This window comes from Podarcis melisellensis (assembly GCF_964234715.1).
Source record: "Podarcis melisellensis genome assembly, chromosome: 5".
Classification (NCBI taxonomy): domain Eukaryota; kingdom Metazoa; phylum Chordata; class Lepidosauria; order Squamata; family Lacertidae; genus Podarcis; species Podarcis melisellensis.
The window spans coordinates 63295623-63313737 of record NC_138537.1 but is presented as its reverse complement, the minus strand read 5'-3'; the positions used below and the strand labels follow the sequence as shown (position 1 = coordinate 63313737).

The 18115-nt window shown below is 47.2% G+C and overlaps 1 protein-coding gene across 5 annotated transcripts in view; it reads right to left on the bottom strand.

Moving 5' to 3' along the window:
- Nucleotides 1-1530: 1530 nt before the first annotated feature.
- PLCE1 (phospholipase C epsilon 1) overlaps nucleotides 1531-18115 on the bottom strand; it is a 141355-nt gene continuing 124770 nt past the window's right edge. For all 5 annotated transcript variants that reach the window (XM_081913241.1, XM_081913239.1, XM_081913238.1 and 2 more), the window contains 8 exons: nucleotides 10815-11076; nucleotides 8866-8984; nucleotides 8052-8180; nucleotides 6979-7188; nucleotides 5765-5926; nucleotides 4986-5204; nucleotides 4300-4500; nucleotides 1531-2710 (listed from right to left, as the gene is read on the bottom strand). In XM_081913241.1, coding sequence (XP_081769367.1) covers nucleotides 4321-4500; nucleotides 4986-5204; nucleotides 5765-5926; nucleotides 6979-7188; nucleotides 8052-8180; nucleotides 8866-8984; nucleotides 10815-11076 — 1281 coding nt within the window. In that variant the 3' untranslated portion in view covers nucleotides 1531-2710; nucleotides 4300-4320. The remainder of the gene's footprint in view (nucleotides 2711-4299; nucleotides 4501-4985; nucleotides 5205-5764; nucleotides 5927-6978; nucleotides 7189-8051; nucleotides 8181-8865; nucleotides 8985-10814; nucleotides 11077-18115) is intronic.

Sequence of the window (18115 nt, the reverse complement as noted above, 5' to 3'; positions counted from 1 at the left end):
ATTCCCATCACACGTGGAGGTATTTGCCTGTAGTGATACAATCTCTCCAGCATTTATTTGAGGTTCCTTGGCGTATCAGCACCAGCTTCCGAGGTGTTAGCTACCATTTATAAAGAGTGGTTTAGACCATTGGGTAGGATTTTGCAACTTAGTCTTTGATTTTGGTGAGGGATTTTGTCGGGTCTTGGAATAGTATTTTGTATAATGTGTATACCATCACCTTGCTGTGTCCCTCTCTTGTCAACAGAAGTTTCTCAAAGGTGGTCAGAGGCCTAGTGGCTGCTGGTTTGATTACTGGGTTATTTAAGACGATGTGTTGCTGGTGATGAGTCAGCCAGAGTATTTGGGTGTCCCCTAGTTTTATCTTATACTTCTTGTGTTGGTATGGGTTTGCGATTGTTGTGGCAGTATAAGCCTTTGGCTTGCCAAGTTTCTGTTTGGGAGCTTTGGGCTGCATGGTAGGTCAGGAGAATTAGTGGGGATGGGGTTTGGACTGTTTACCTGCTTTTTCCTTCTGTGCTTCAAGTGTGAACCTGCTTAGCATTGTGGGAATGGGCACACTGTGGTGGGGGTGTTTCTGATTGTGTCTATTGCCATGTGCAGCCATTGTTTCGTTTTGTCCTCTAGGATGTAGGGGGTTATGTGGTGCACTTGGTTGGTGATGTAGTAGAGTTCTATATTAGGAATTTTCCAGCTTCCTGGGGGGGGGGGTGTAGGAACTTGGAGCTTACTCCTGGCTTTTTCTGTGAGAAGGTAAATGAGTGTTACTGTGGTAATCAAAACGTCATCATTTTCTTGGCTAAGAGATGGATGACCTGCTTACAGCAGGGATGGGAGACAAATGTTACCTGTCCAGGCCTCTTTGCCTGCCTGGAGGGAGGATAGAGATGGCTGGGTTTAGAAACTTGCTCACTGTAGAAACCCAGAAGTCACATTAGTTGTTCTGCCCACCCCTGGCATGTGGGGACTGATCAACACAATTGCAATCTAGAGTCCTGCCTCTGGAGGGCACTATGTACATACAGCTGTGTTGTTGTTTTTTGCTGTGCCAGTAAGGCATTTATTTTCTGTTTATAACAAATGATTCCTCTACCAAGCCCTATGACTAAACATAAACAAACAATAGTCTTTTCTGGATTTAAGTCCTGACCTTCCTTCCCCCTTAGCTAATTTTTAAAAACTTTGGAGTTAAATTGGCTTTCCTTAATGTTAGCTTCCTACTGGCTGCTTCTCTGAGGTGAAGGGGCCTTGTGGGGATTAGAGGTGAATGGCTACATTTTGCAAGCCATGAGTATTAAGCTTTGTAGAACATCCAATCTGATTATGACTCTGCATTCCATTCAGGTTCAAATTGTTTTTCAGCATTTTGCTTTGAACTTCAGTTAACTGAACAGGCTCTTTTCTTGATTTACTCTCACAATATGATCCTGGTGAACAGCAGGTGTGTTGATGTAGGTTCCACAAAGCCTGTTTTTGAACAGTTTAAAATTTGTACTATCATTATCAAAAGACAGTCAAAACCAGTTACTATTTCAGTTCTTGCATGCTTTATATGGGTAGTATTAAATTGCTTAAATTGTATTATTAACAAAAGGAAGGGAAGTTACAGCCGGTGCTAACAGCCTTATAAAAACAACAAAAGCCCATGGTTTTGCAAACATATACAAATCTTTACAAATACTTTTATGTAAACAGAGATTGCAAGGTTTATACTGAAAATGAACACACTAGTATGCTTTAGGTTTAAATTTCTTAAATAAGGCTGCCAGCTATGGTAAGAGTGAATATATATTTGACGTTAACAATTCAGATAGAGAAAACTTCAAGCTGTTAATTTCTTTCAAAACACCTTTATAATAGTGAGCATACAGATTATGTTTCCTGAATGTACTTCTCATTATAATGCTTATCTTCTCTAAACAGAGATACATATAATTTTCTGTAAAGCAAGGCATGATAAATACATTATACAGTGGCACATACCTTAGAATATTAAAATAAATAATCATTTTTTTAAAAAACAAAAACTAGAATAAATTGCATGAAGAAATGTTGCTCCTAATCAGTATCACTATTAAAATAGGTACACTTACAGCTGTACACTGACAAATCATAACTTTTATATTCACCATACTGAAATCTATGAATTACAATGTTCTTTTTATCTGCCTACAACCACCTAAAAGTGTGTTTAGAAGCTGCTTTTAAAAAGTGCATTATTGTTATGTAACACACTACAGAACATCCTCAACTTTCATTTTCCCTTAAGATGCCTAATTAATTTTTTATTTCTAAAAAGGCAGATTTCTGCTTGCAATGGACAATATAAGGTGCTTACTTTCCCTCTTGTCCAAAGGTAGTGAATATGAAGACAAAAGGAGGAACAGTCTCCAATGCTTCCAGGGTATTCTTCCAAAGCTTCAAAAACATAACTTCCTCCACTGTTCACAGACTTGGCTCTTGCCAGCAGAAGCAGCAACTAGATTGCACCTGCACTGGTAGCAGAGATTCAGCTGGGCCAGCCAGTTCCTTAGCAGTGACTTGCTCCACTGAACGAAGGTTTGTCTTTTATTTAGACACGTTCCAGTTACACCCCCTATCTCCTCCCAAAGCAAGACTGCGCAAAGAAGCTGAGGGAGTGAATCCATCGTCCTTTTCTATCAACTTCACTGCAGCTTTTGTCTCTTGTATTTAAGGCCTTTGTAATTTCCTAGAATCAGGAGGAAATGCAGAGAGGTTTAAATACATTTTAAAAAAAGATTTTGAGCAATTAATCACTTAAATACTTCTGCCATATGTTGAATGAACAAAATCTAGCAAAAGGCAAGTACTGAGGTTCTATTGCTTAAATTTCTCCCCTTAAATGTGAAGCTCTTATGCTGTTATTAAATTACCGTATTTTTCGCTCCATAGGGCGCACCTAGTTTTTAGGGGGGGAAATAAAAAAATATATATTTCCCCCCCAGCCCCAAAGAGCAAAGAAGCCAAGACAGCGAGCGGGATTCATCCCGCTGGCTGTCTTGGCTTCTTCTTTAGCCGCGGGGCTTGGGCGGGGGAAGCCCGAGCTTCCCCCAACCCCAGCCCCCAGAATGGGTCTGGGAGCAGCGGCGAGATTGCACGCAACCTCGCCTTCGCTCCCGGAGCTTGCTGCTATCCGCAAGCCTTTGAGGCTGGCAGGAACTCCCGCCGGGCTCTGAAGGCTTGCGGATAGCTGCCTGAAGCCTGGAGAGGGGTCAGTGAGCACCGACCCCTCTCACTCTCCAGGCTTCAGCGAAAGCCTGCATTTGCCCTTCATTTTTGAAGGGGGAAAAATGCATCCTATAGAGCGAAAAATTTGGTAGTTCAGAAAATAGCATTTCCTTGGAATTACTGATTAACAGGAAAGAGAACCTCTCATGGATTTCATATCTGGTTGCCCCATTTTAATGTCACATTAAAGATAGCCTAACATGATGGTTTAGTGTGAATAATGCACACTGCTCAGAAGTTCCCAACTCTGCATCTTCCAAACCTAGGTTCATTGCTTGTTTCTTCCATGAGCAATAAGGGAAAAGCAAACCAAGGTTAACAATTGTTGCTTGTTTGGAGGAAAGCAGCCTGGCTTGCCTTATTAACCAAGCACCAGAAGTGTGTGGGGGGGGGGGAGGGTGCCATGGGAACTTTGAAGCAGCCTGCATCAGCACAGCTTGTTCACAATAAACCATCTTTCAGCTCCTCTACAAGTAAACCTAGTAAACTGCATTGGTGGTACAAGATGCTACTGTTACGGGTGTAGGAAGCTCACCAACCATGGTGACCTGCACAGTAAAGTTCCTGTGACAATCACAACTACACTGTATACAGGCAGATCTGTCCTTGAGCCAGAAGCACTTGCTCAATGGAAAGTATCTTGATCCCATGCAACAAATTAGAAGCAAGCACACGTAGACTGCTCTATATTCTGATTGTCTGGAAAAGCCGTTTTTGGGGATTATGCTCAGCTGGGAGCGTGAGAAGTTGCCATCTGGATGCATCCTAAATTTAACTCGATGGCAATAAAAGTCTAGCAGTTTTTTCCCTTCTCTCTTACAGGATAACTAGCTGGAACAGCAAAAATGAAAGGGAAATCTGTGTTATCACTTAATTTGTTAACTAAACCATTCCCCTACTTCATCGCTGATTATAAAAGACAAGGCTATTTTAAGGAAGGCTTCACAGCATTTAAAAAAAAATTATCAGGAGTTTATTACTTGGGTTTATGTAGTTTAAATTGGTATATAAGTACACTACATTATTTAGATCTCTGCCAACATGTCTTACCTGAATACAAATCTCTAGAGGTTATTCCATCGTGTCGCTGTAAGTCAAACTGCATGCAGTCTTGTCATCTTTACTTTGCAGACCCTCTGAAGATGTTTGTAGAGATGTGGTTATAAAGCCCCTGTACTGCTTACTTGATTTAGTTAATTTCTTAAACTCATTAGCAAATGAAATACCTTTTCTTTTATCATCTCGGCCTGCCTATGAAAAGAAAAAGCCAGGGAACCAAAATAACCAAGTTGCAAAAATATTGTCAGTGTTAGCTTGGCTTGTGGGGTGAACAGTTCTGCACAAAAGAACAGTTCCGTGTCAATCCTCTATTATATCATTTATGGCAGGAAAATGTCACCACATGGTGACTTTGCCCTACCTTTCCTTCCATAGTGAAACTTTCTCATGGGTAAACTTCCACAGAATGAGCTGAATATTCAACCTCATCCTGAAGAATGCTTAAAAAGGGAATTGAAAATGCAAGTTGAGTTGCCTTCAATTGTAACAAATGTCTTGATAATCCAAAGCTATTAAATGCCAATTTAAAGGATTTGTTATGAATCTTCTGCTCATAGAATGAATATAAAACTCCTTTTGCCATTTCTGCTAGAGATGATAGTATGTTCATTTTCTAAATTTGCAGAGCTTTATAGAACAGCAAAGTTTATACAAATTTAGTAGAACAATTTACTTACTTGGACTTGTTCTTTAAGCTTAAGGATAAATTTCCCAGCTCCCTTCCACCTGTTTTGAGCCTGAAACACACACTCTTGGTCGGCAAGGATCCTCCGAGACATTTTGGGTGTAGAAGACTTCTTGTTTGCGGCCTCCTTTGTCACTTCCTCCAAGAGAACATAATCACTTGGGTTGGGGTGGTTCAGAATACTGTAGGAATACTTAGCCTTGCATAAAGTCTGTTAAAATAAAATTAAAATGCAAAACCAAATGCTGTTTAGTTACCATTCACTTCTAAGGCAGATCTCACCTTGCGCAAACAGAAGGGATAAATCATTCATTTGCTGGATGTACATTTCGTCTAACCCATGGGTAGGCAAACTAAGGGCTGGATGTGGCCCAATTGCCTTCTCAATCTGGCCCGTGGACGGTGCAGGAATCAGCATGTTGTTTTTTACACGAGTAGAATATGTGCTTTTATTTAAAATGCATCTCTGTGTTATTTGTGGGGCATAGGAATTCGTTCATTCGCCCGCCCCCCCCCCCAATATAGTCCGGCCTCCCACAAGGTCTCAGGGACAGTGAACCGGCCCCCTGCTGAAAAAGTTTGCTGACCCCTGGTCTAACCTAAATCATTTACAGGCCAAAACACATTTAAAACCTAGTCCTGTGGGCAGAAGTGTGTTAGCAATGACAGCCAGTAGGGACAATCTTTTTGACACGATATTCTGCTGTTCTTTCTGCAAGAGACAGGTGTAACTCTCAGCAAGTGAGGGGGAAATCAATTAGGACATCCTACCTGTTGGATGACATCCTGGGCTGTACTGAAGCGAGATGCTTTGATGACTGTGCGAGGTTGCTCTGGGGAAACGTCATGAACTTGAACAAAAAAGCTGTCATCCTCAGAGCTAGCAGTTGCATCATCTTTCTCCTCCAGAAAAAGATTTCTGTTGTTTAAGTTCTATAGAAAAACATCAAAAACATGCAAAAATATAGATTTTCCTGGCTCTGAAAAGGAGACCTGTTGCTTAAGGAAATGTGGAGGTAGCTTCTTCGAAAACTAAAATTGTGGTATTCATTCCTTGTTTTCAGATTTAATATGTTGTGAAAAAGCAAGAAGAATCAAGCTTTGATGGCAAGGGAATGGCAGTTGTGCACCTAGTTGCATGAGTGCTAAAATAACTGGAGGGACTTTTCTCTTTCTTCCCAATTGTGTCAATGAAAAGCATACTCTTCTTCCCTATGCTGTCCAAATGAGAAAATTCAGAAGGCCTGTTGTTGTTTAAACACACCTACACAGAGGGAGTGGTTTATGTGGGGTGGCCTGATCCTCACTGTAGTCTGCCTATGTTGCGATGGATCTTACTACACAACCAGTATGCCACCAGAAAGCATAATCAGCTGGGCAGTGGCATGTTGCGCTTGAGTGATCCCTCTTGCCGTTCTGGCTTCTGGGATCGCTGCGCAGCCTGCATTCACTCCATAAGACACACACATATTTCCCCTTACTTTTTAGGAGGGAAAAAGTGAGCCTTAGAGCAAAAAATACGGCAATTTGGATAAATCTCAGTTGTTTAATCAAGCTTTGATGGCACTTTGGGCACAATCCAGTCAAAATTCATCACGCCTAAGCACCAATGATAGCACAAATATGTGCAACTATTCACAGGGCTTTTTCCCCCCTGCTGCTGCTGATCCCTTTCTATACACCGTCTTTCCTAATTAAGCATACGTAAAGTTTACTGTATAGATCTACCTATAAATAATGTAAAATAATTGCCCTTAGGATGAGTTCATGTATTTAAGTGTTTCAACAAGCCATCTTTTCAGTGGTGCGTTGTAAAAAAATAATAATACACCATTAAACACTGCTGGGCTTTTCTGTATTACTTCCTTTCCTAATGCTCTATGTCAACAAGAACAAGTTCCAGGAAGCCAAGCAATGAGTATGTTCTTTTTGTCACCCTCTTGATACTATCAGCAAGCAATATATGTCAAGGCAAATAGACTCACTTCCTCGCGGGTTTTAAAGATAATTCTTCCGACGTAGCCTTCTTCTGGGAACCAGCTGTTCAAAAGCTGGACAATCTCTTCCTCCGGACTGAGCACTCTTTGGAATGGTGGCTTCCTGTACTCATTTCTTTCTTTAGATATAAAGCATTTCTCCTCCATCAAAAAATAGTCTGTGGGATACTGTCCAATACCTTTTGTAGTCGCCAAAATCTAAGCAAAAATATGTTAATAATTAGAATGGCCGAAGTTGCATGTTCAGTAAGCTGATTGTGTTGACAAGAAAAAACCCTTTATGATCGATTTATCTTGTGTACAAAATATGCTTTTGCTGTATTGCTAGCCATTGAAAATGTCTTTCCTGGGGCTATGTACTATCTGGGTAGCTGACTATTTCAGCAGAGGCAACTGCTGTTTAATCTTATTTCTGTCCAGCTTGGCTTGCCAGACAGTTTATTCAAATTCCCAAGACAGTAGAGCATTTTCCCACTGCTGGAAAACAGCCTCCGCTGAGATAATCAGCTGGAGGTTTTTCCACTCATGAACTTAGCCCTTTTAACTTTTATTCTGCATTTCAATGATGTTTGAGAAAAAGGCATTATGCAGAAAAGCCTGGCCCCTATGACAAGGGCAACCAGCTTGGCCCATCGTTCAGAGAGCAGCCCCCTTCCTCCTTAATAGACATATTTCTAATACAGAACATGCTGTCCAAGCAAAACTTCATAATAATAACAGCAAAAGCTTTATGACTGTCAGTGCAATTCACTTTCAGCCTGTGCTTGAGGGATCTGGATCATTCTGTACCTGAAATGCTTTAGCTCCACTGTTTCAGCATTACAAATGTTTTTGGCAACAAACAAGCCTCTTTGCCTGCAAAGCTCCAGTAACTAAGGAAGTTAGGATAGGATCTGTGTTTGTCACTAAGCTTTTGCATGTCTCCATATCAGTAAATTGGGCTTAGTTATTTTGGGGCTTAGGCTGCCCAAATCCAACAGAAATCTTAGGGAGCGAGTTACACAGCACATGGTTGGTTACTACAGATTTGAGTCCTGAACATCTCAAAAGTGCAGGCTTACTTGATGCAGAAGCTGAGCTGCTGTGGTTCCTTGCCTTATTGTAAAAAGCGTGAAAGGTTCTGGTCCTGGAACTCCGTGTATAGTGACTTTGTACACTGCAGCCTCTCTCCTCTCTGCAGTACTGAAGCGCTGTTTAAAATAAACACGTATCTTTAATATTTATTGACTATTTCATGATTTAACCAATGCAATAAGTAACAAGTTCATCCACCACAAACATGGCCACAGGATATCTGAAACATGAGGAAGAATAAGAAAGATAGCAAATGCATGCGGAAAACTTTGAACTGAAATAAGTTATGAAAAATGATCACAGATGGCCATTAGCTAGCTTCCTTGTGGTCTAATAGCCTGTCTTCAAATAATATCAATTTAAAGACACAGCCAGGAAAAGCTTGAGGGTAAGCCTCTGCGCCAAGCTTCTGAAACAATGTGCTGGACACAATGTACTACTGAACGGAGAAAGAGTGGGCAAAAGGAAGACCGAGATACACAACAGCTACTTTGATTTTGTCTATATAAATAAAATAAGCGATGACTCAGTAGCAGTAATAAAAATAAATGAGGATGAACAAAGGACAGAACAGCTAAATAAACTTAATTAGTTCAAATTAGTAGAGCTGAATAAATTTCTCATATCGATAACTCATGGAGAACTGGCAAGGTTCCAGGAGACGGGAGATAAACAAATAGAGTTGTCTGCTTAACAGTAAAGGCTAGAGGAAAAGAGACAGACCACAGTCATTGTCTTCCTGGAAGAATCTTCTACATTGAGCAGGAGAGCATGCTGACAAATCTATTAGAAATAAATTACCAAAGAAGCAGGCACCATGTTTCCAGAAGGATTCTCTTCCATTCTTCGGCTGTTAATAAACAAACTCGAGATTTCTAGTGCTTCATTGTGCAGGCTTCGTAGCTGCAGATGCCTGTATCCTTAAACAAGATAGTAACACAAAATTGGGAGGTGGGAGAATAAACCAGTCAAATAGACTACATGTTCATAGGTTGCGTACGTTGCAGAGACAAATGTAACAGTAGACACTTAACTGTCCCTGAAGTGTAAGGATGCTTGTCATTTCCTCTTTCATAAAATATCTATTGGCTACACTCCAGAGAAGCTCTGCGAGTAGACAAGGGCTTGTGAGTGCATACCAGGACATTGCGCTATTTTGTTTTGAAACACAGCTCCCCAAGCAACATTGAGGGCTACTGTAGAAGTTCCTGTGAGAACTCAAGTAGCATATAGGGCCTGCATGCTGGAATGTAGTACCATCCTGCTCAAAACATGCTGTATTAGGTGGGTGAAAAACTGAAATATATAAACACAGGTCTTCTGGTCTATTAAAAGTTCTTTTGAGTGATTTACCTTCATAAGACATTTGCCCCCTTACATTACAGAAGCACCAAGGTATTTAAAATGGCCATTGCAATCGACGCTACTTCACTGAAAATTATGAGATGGATACCAGCTTATATACATATTATTTGGACATGCTAAAACTTGCCTAAAGATTGCACAAATATTGTAGACACCTGCCTGTGCTGTAGAGGGTCCACTTGCACAAAGGTCTGGTGAAAGATGACAAGCGGCAGCTGTTAGGATATTTTGGAACTAATTGCCTGCTAGCTAAGATTTCAACATACACTTACTGAGGTTCAGCATGTTCTGTCTATACACATACACTAACAGGTGTAATGTCAGAAAAGCCTGGAGCCTGAGAAGTCCATTCACAAACACACCGTGTCCCTCCTAAAACACTAGTGTTTGAAATGCTGAAGGTCTCTTTTTTTAACAATACACTTCTGCTGAAGCAGGGGTGTGGGTTCATTTCCTTAACCACCTGGTTCCATCTGTTAGAACCTCACGGCAGCGCACACAAATAATAGTTAAAACAGTACATTTAATAAAAGTAATTTACAACCTCAATCAATGCTTTTGACCATCATCTTAGAGCAGTAAAATACAGCACTAGTCTATCTGACCTAGAAACAATTAGGCTCTCCTGAAGGTCTGAGTTAAGGTATGTGTCTTGAGACTTACAGAAACATTGGAAGACCATAATTGATCATGGGACCTCTTTCTGAGGTGTAGGCAATTATTAAGAAAACAAAACATAATTTTTTAAACATCATGCTTAGCAAGTTGAGTTAATTTTTAATCTGTTTTAGTATTTTAACTTTTGAATGTTTTAAAGTGCTGGCTGTGATTTCCCCCCCCCCTCATTTTCTTGTTTTATCCTTTTGTAAATTGCTTTGAAGGGTTTTTTTTTACAATCAACCCGTATGTAAATTTTATGAAATAAATGATTTAAATAAGAGTCAGTTTTAGCAAGTTGTGTATGCATGCAGCCCAAGCAGCCCCTGCTTCACCCCTCCCTCCCTAGAGCGAGGAAACAAAACACAAGAGCAGCTGGTTAAGCATTATATATGATCCAGCACTTGTTGGGTTGCTTCTGTCAAATGAACTATGAGCAGGATACCAAGAACAAACCTGGGCTTCTGACTGTGGTTTGTTTGCGGAAAAAAACAAACCACACACATTGGTTCGCACATAAGCAAGTCACTCAGTGGTTTGTTTCCCCGCTGTAGGAAGGGAGGAGCAAAGGAGGGAGTGCTGCAGTTAACAGTTACTCAGATGGTGCACACACTAATTTTCCTAACCACAATGTGTTGTCAGCCCTACATGCAAAAATGTTTGTTGTGTATCACAGCCCTCAGTATGCTGCTGCTCTGTCTGGGCCCTGCATACAAACTTCAATTTACCTCTTTTTAAAGCCTTCAGCGGAATGATTCTTTGAGCCATCACAGCTGAAGAATTGTTTTCAACAACTGCAAAACGAAGGAAGACTAGATCTTCAAAGTGAATCCGGAAAAGGAACTGTTCATTCCACATGGGGTTGAGAGTATTGCGATGAATGGGCTTAGTGCGGAAATGGCAGCTATCCAGTGGAATCCCAAGCACATCAACTTCAATGCAGGGGCTTCCTGTGCTGTTGCTAGGACAAACGTTTTGTCCAGACACAATCTGGAAAACAAAGGCCCAGAATGGAAACAGGGTTCTTGTTGTTGTTTTAATCAACTCTCTCAGACTGAAGAGTGCTTATGCTTTAAAGAACAAATTAATTAAAAACTGGTTTCAGAAGTAACAATAAGTAGTAATATACATAACTAAAACTGAAATGGCAGTCTTGTAATTGCTACTTGCTTATTCTTATGTGTCAGGGGTTCAGGAGCAGAGGGACAGGGAAGGGAGGAATTAGAGACCGAGGGAGAGGAATCCGAGGGAGAAGTCAGCGATGATAGCCGTCCGAGGTCTCTAAGTCTCTCCAGCGAATCAGAGGATTCACAGAAAGGGGCTCCCGTAATCAGAGCAAGGGGGTTGCCAAGGGGAACATCCCAGGAGGGAGGGGCCAGAGAGGGCTCAGAGAGCAGCAGCTGGAAATCGGGACCAGCTTCCCCACCGGAGAGCAGTAGGGGGGAGGAGCCCCAGGCATCGGGAGCAGGCAGCTCTCCGTCAGCGGAAGGACAGGAGTCAGGGTTAGCCACGCCTGCATCAGAGAGCGAGGAAACGGTCAAAAGGAAGGTCAGGGGCAGCGCGCGCGCGCCAAGTTCAAATGTACAAGAGGGTGGCGCCATAAGCAGCCCGGAGAGGGAGCCGGGTCCCAAAGCCCGCCGAAGAGAGGGGGAGGAGTCCGAGGGGTCCGCATCCGAAGCGTCCAGGAAGGAAGGCACCCAGGGGGGTAGTAGGACCCAGAGGCGGAAGGAGAAACGCAGAAGGTGGAGTAAGGCTAGAGTGTTGAACTGGTGTACAGGGGGCGGAGACTCAGATGAGGCTCCGCTGGTCTAGGGTCTAGACGTAGAGATGCACGCTAGGGTTTGAAAATGGGAACTAAACTTCAATAAAGACTTTGTACAGTTCCGCTGGCTAGCGTTGGTCTTCTGTGAGCTGGGACCTGGAGGCAGTCTCGGACAGTAAGCCTCATCTCCAATTTTCACCGGTTTTCTTCGCCTCAAGCATCGCTACGGGAGCGAGGCAGGGAGGGCAGAAGACTGGTGCCTTGCGAGCTCACAAAAGTCAGGCGAGATGACTACAGAACAGAAAATAGCTTCCCTGCAAGAAGCGGTGACACAACTCAGCGCTGAAATAATCGCATCCAGGAAGAGAGAGGAAGAAGCGGCGGCTGCCTGCAGAGATCTTCAAGCCAGGTTAGAGGGGCTTGCGAAGCAGGGGCTACCGGGACCCAGATCCGAGGGGATTGGGTTGGGGAAAAGAGGAGCCAGCATTGTATCTCATTTTGATGGGAATTTGCAGCAGTACCCCAATTTCCGAGCAGACGTGCTGTTTGCGCTGCAGCTGTTGGAGAGAGACTTTAGAGATGAGCAAGAGAAAGTGGGGTTCATCCTGTCCCATTTGCATGGGGACGCGAAAGCATGGCTGCGAAATCTGTGGAGGGACAAGGATCCAGCGCTCCAAAGCGCAGATGCATTCATTAAGGCGATGGATTCCTGTTTCTTATCAAACATAGACATTGATATTGCCAGAAAGGACATATTTGGGCTAAGACAAGGGAAAGCCAGCGTCAGGCAGTATCATTCCAGGTTTTTTGCATTGGTCAACGCGCTGAATTGGGATAAGGATTCTCCGCCAGTTAGAGACCTTTTTTTGGAGGGATTGAGCCCACAGATCAAAGATGAGATGGCACGGGGAGAGAGACCCACAACCACTCAGCAAGTGGTGGAAAGAGCGCTGTCGATTGGGGTGAGGCAGGAAGAACGGCCATGGAGCAAAGAAGAAGGACGTTGGGGACGCACACCAGGGAGGGTGCCCCCCCTCTTGTCTAGAGAGACAGCGCGTGCGCAGTCCACGCCTCCACAGGGAGGGGGCGAAGAGCAGATGGAGATTGGAGGTGCTAGGGCTCTCTCAGCTAATAGAGCCTTAACACCGGGAGCAGTAAAACCGAAGCTGCCTAGAAGGAACAGGAAGTGCTATATATGTGAGAGTGAGGAGCATCTGGCGAAAGAGTGTCCCCAGAGGCTCCGCAAGCAAACTGCAGCCTCAGTGACAGTATTGGAAACAACTCAGCAGAGAGAACCACAGCAGGGAAACGACGAAGTCTGGCTGGAATAGGAGGCACTGGGGCCTAGCCAGACAAGTCAGTGAAGAAGTCCCCGGAGATTTTGCAGCCCACAGACCCCCTCCCGCCCAAACCAGTGGTGCAGCTCACCGCATCGCTCCAGCTGCCCAATGGACTCACCTTAGAAGTGCCTATCACAATTGACTCTGGCAGTAATGCAGACTTTATAGGACTGGAGTTCATTCAACGACACAACATAGCTTTACTGCCAGCCACGCTGCCCCTGAAGGTTGTCACGGTGGATGGCAGGGAACTGCTAGGGGGGCAGGTGGTGCAGCAGACGCCGCCGATGGTGATGCAAATTGGGAATCACCGGGAGGTCATCAGCTTCAATGTCACCCAACTGTCAGACACGCCTGTAGTATTAGGCATGAGTTGGCTGCACAGGCACAGCCCAGCGTTGGCTTGGTACCAGCGCCAACTAACGTTTGGATCCTCCTACTGTGCAGAACACTGCATCATACCCAGCCCAGAGGAGGAAGAGGAGGACCCGCAGTTACAGTTGGGCACGCTGCAAGCAGTACCCCACAAGTATGCGGAGTTTTTGGAGGTTTTCTGCGAGAAGGAGGCGGACAAGCTACCTCCTCACAGACCCTATGATTGCAAGATTGACCTCCTGCCGGGGGCGACGCTGCCAACGGGGAAACTGTACTCCATGTCTGAGGATGAACTGCAGGAACTCAGGGAGTTCATAGATCACAATTTGCAGCGTGGGTTCATCCGGGAGTCGAAAGCGGTGGGAGGCAGTCCAGTATTCTTTGTGAAGAAGCGGGACACGCCCCAACGGAGGCTGGTGGTGGATTTCAGGATCTTAAACTCGAAAACCAAGCCCTCAGCTTTCCCCATGCCCAAGATAGACGACCTGCTCGCGACGGTGCGGAAAGGACGCATTTTCACCAAGTTGGATCTACGTGGGGCGTACAACCTGATTCGCATGCGCGAGGGCGACGAGTGGAAGACGGCCATGTTCACGCCACTGGGCACCTACGAATACAGAGTTATGCCCTTCGGATTGCAAAATGGCTCTCACACTTTCCAAGCCTTTATGCATCATGTGCTGGCGGGGCTCCTTTACAAGAAGTGCGTATGCTTCCTGGACGACATCCTGATTTTTTCAGAATCGCGCGAGGCGCACGAGAGGGATGTCAGGGAAGTTCTGCAGAGACTGAAGGAGCACAGGCTGTACGCCAAGCTGGAGAAGTGCCAGTTCGACGTGACGGAGGTGGATTTCCTGGGCTACAAGCTGTCAGACAAGGGGCTCGCCATGGACAGCGCCAAGGTTAGCGCAGTTTTGGACTGGAAAAGCCCACGCAATCGGAAGGAAGTCCAGCGGTTTGTCGGCTTTGCCAACTTTTACCGCAAGTTCATCAAGGGATTTGCCATGCAGACAGCGGCCATCACCGACACGCTCAGCTCCAAGAAGAAGAAATTCATCTGGACGGAGCAAGCGGAGCAGTCCTTTCAGAGACTCAAGCGGCTCTTCGCGTCAGAGGAGCAGCTGCTGCATGTGAATCCCAGCAGACCCATGAGGGTGGAGACAGACGCCTCAGACAGAGCCGTGGGAGCTGTCCTGTTGCAACAAGACCAGCAGGGGGACTGGAGGCCGTGCGCCTTCTACTCGAGGAAGCTCAGCAAGTCGGAGCAGAATTATACCATCTGGGACAGGGAGTTGCTAGCCATCCATGCAGCGTTCAAGGCATGGCGGCACTTCCTTATCGGAGCCAGACACACAGTGCAGGTCCACACGGACCACAAGAATCTGGAGTACTGGCGCACGGCTAGGTTCCTCAACCAGCGACACATTAGATGGGCGGAGTTCTTCGCGGACTTCGACTTTAAGATAGAGTACATTCCGGGCGACAACAACGTGATGGCGGATGCTTTGTCCAGAAAGCCGCAATACCTGGAGGAGGCGGCACCGCCGGCGGCCAAGCACATTTTCGCACCGGAAGCGTGGGCATGCGCGTCGGCAACCGTGGACCTGGAGGCCGTCCGTCGAGCGCTGCGGGAAGACCCCTTCGCACAGGCCAGGATGGAGGAGGTGCACAGGGGCACAGCGAGGGCCGACGAGTTCCAGATACGCGATGGGTTGCTCCTCCACAAGGGAGCACTCTACGTGCCGGGAGACGACCTCCGCGCAAGGGTTCTGCAGCAGCTACACGACGCTCCCACAGCCGGGCACTTTGGCAAAGAAAAGACTGTCGAACTAGTAGCCAGAGACTTTTGGTGGCCCAAGATGCGGGGGGAAGTCGCGGACTACGTCGCGAGATGTGACACCTGCCAAAGGGCCAAGTCAGTTCACAAACCGCCGGCGGGATTGCTGGAACCGCTGCAAACACCGGCTGAACCGTGGGAGAGGGTGGCCCTGGACTTCGTCACGGATCTGCCCAGTTCGAGGGGAAAGACAGCAGTGCTAGTAGTGGTGGACATGTTTACTAAAATGGCACACTTCATTCCGTGTGCGAAGGTAGCCACGGCAGAGCAGACCGCCAAACTGTTCATTGACCACGTGTTCAAGGTTCACGGTCTGCCACGATCTATTCTCTCCGACCGGGGGCGACAGTTCATCTCGAACTTCTGGCAGAAGCTGATGGGCATTCTGAACGTCAAAGTCAATTTGGCGTCGGCGAGACACCCACAGACCAACGGACAAGCGGAGAGGGTCAACGCCATCATGCAGCAGTACCTGAGATGCTACGCCAATCAGCAGCCCACGACATGGGTAGACTACCTGCCACTCGCTGAGTTCGCTTACAACAATACGAAGCACGTGTCGACGGGGGTGACGCCGTTCTTTGCCAACAACGGGAGGCATCCCAGAACCTTCCCGAGTTTAGAGAGAGTGGGGGAGGGGGAGCCACAGGCAGCGGAAGCCTTAGCGTCGGAGTTGCAGGAAGTCCACGAACAGCTCAGGAGGCAGTTAGAACTCGCAAAACACGCATACAAAGTGCAGGCAGACAGACACAGAAGAGTTGGGGAAGACATACAGGTGGGAGACTGGGTCTGGTTAGCAGCGCAAGCAGTGCCGACCAGATCGTTAGCGAAGAAGAAGCTAGGACATAAGCAGCTAGGACCTTACCAAGTCCAGGCACAGGTCAATCCAGTGGCCTTCCGGTTAGCGCTTCCGGAGGGTTCCAGGATGCATCCGGTGTTCCATAGATCAGTGCTCACGCTCTACAAAGCACCCCATAGATTTCAGGAGCCAGACACAGCACCGGACCCGCCCAGAGAAGGGCCCAGACAGGGGGGGTCGCCAAGGAGGGGGCACATCAATGAGGTCACAGAGATTTTAGACTCGAGATGGGGGGAAGAAGGAGTAGAATATCTCCTAGCCAGAGAGGGTACCCCGGCCACTGCGAACAGCTGGGTTCCGGACTATGCTTTGGAGGAGCCTCTGCTCAAAGAGGAGTTTCATGCCCTCTTCCCACACAGGCCCATGCCAGCCGAGTATTTCGACGACTGGCTCTTCACAACCACTCTTTCGGCCAGCACATTCCAGGGGTTCGACTCGGACGAAGAACAGGCCCCAGTCCCGAGCTCCCGGGTGGGTTCGCCACCGGGGTCTGCCTCAGACAGCTCTTATTGGTGGGACGATCGACCAGAGGAGCAGTGGCGCAGGAAGTGGCTGAGTGGTCCTTGGCTGGGATCACCCGAAGAGGGGGAGGGGGGCGAGACGGACATGGACGTGTTGGGGGAGGACGTGGGGTTCGAGCACGGAGACAGAGAGATGGAAGCAGAGGAGAGAGATGTCGACGAGTACATGGGGGACGAACTGTATCCTGCACGCACCCCCGCTACGACGGAGCACCCAGTACCCACACCGGAAGGAGGGGAGGGGGGAAGGGGGGGCTTCGAGGGGGGGATGGATGTCAGGGGTTCAGGAGCAGAGGGACAGGGAAGGGAGGAATTAGAGACCGAGGGAGAGGAATCCGAGGGAGAAGTCAGCGATGATAGCCGTCCGAGGTCTCTAAGTCTCTCCAGCGAATCAGAGGATTCACAGAAAGGGGCTCCCGTGATCAGAGCAAGGGGGTTGCCAAGGGGAACATCCCAGGAGGGAGGGGCCAGAGAGGGCTCAGAGAGCAGCAGCTGGAAATCGGGACCAGCTTCCCCACCGGAGAGCAGTAGGGGGGAGGAGCCCCAGGCATCGGGAGCAGGCAGCTCTCCGTCAGCGGAAGGACAGGAGTCAGGGTTAGCCACGCCTGCATCAGAGAGCGAGGAAACGGTCAAAAGGAAGGTCAGGGGCAGCGCGCGCGCGCCAAGTTCAAATGTACAAGAGGGTGGCGCCATAAGCAGCCCGGAGAGGGAGCCGGGTCCCAAAGCCCGCCGAAGAGAGGGGGAGGAGTCCGAGGGGTCCGCATCCGAAGCGTCCAGGAAGGAAGGCACCCAGGGGGGTAGTAGGACCCAGAGGCGGAAGGAGAAACGCAGAAGGTGGAGTAAGGCTAGAGTGTTGAACTGGTGTACAGGGGGCGGAGACTCAGATGAGGCTCCGCTGGTCTAGGGTCTAGACCAGTGTTTCCCAACCGGTGTTCCGCGGCACACTAGTGTGCCGCGGAGCCTTGCCTGGTGTGCCGTGGGAGGGAGGCGGGCGAGAGGCGGGGCGGCGGCGGCGAGGATCCGCGTCGAGCCGGGGGCGGCTCCGCGGTGGCGGTGCCGAGGTTTCTCTCTCCATTCTCCCCTCACACACACACACAGGAAATAACACAGGATCAGCTGACAGGACCCGGCCAATGGGGCGGCGGCGGGGCAGCGCGCGCAAAAGGGAGGAGCGCGAGACAGCGGACGAGGAGGAGGCCGGCATGTCCGGGCAGCAGCATGGAGCCTTGCATGTCCTTTCAGCCCCGCACCCACCGCAGACCCCTTCCTATGCCACTGGTAGCTAGGCGAGGCGGGGGGCACTGGGCGCCACACCTCGGCGCCTGCAGCGTGCCT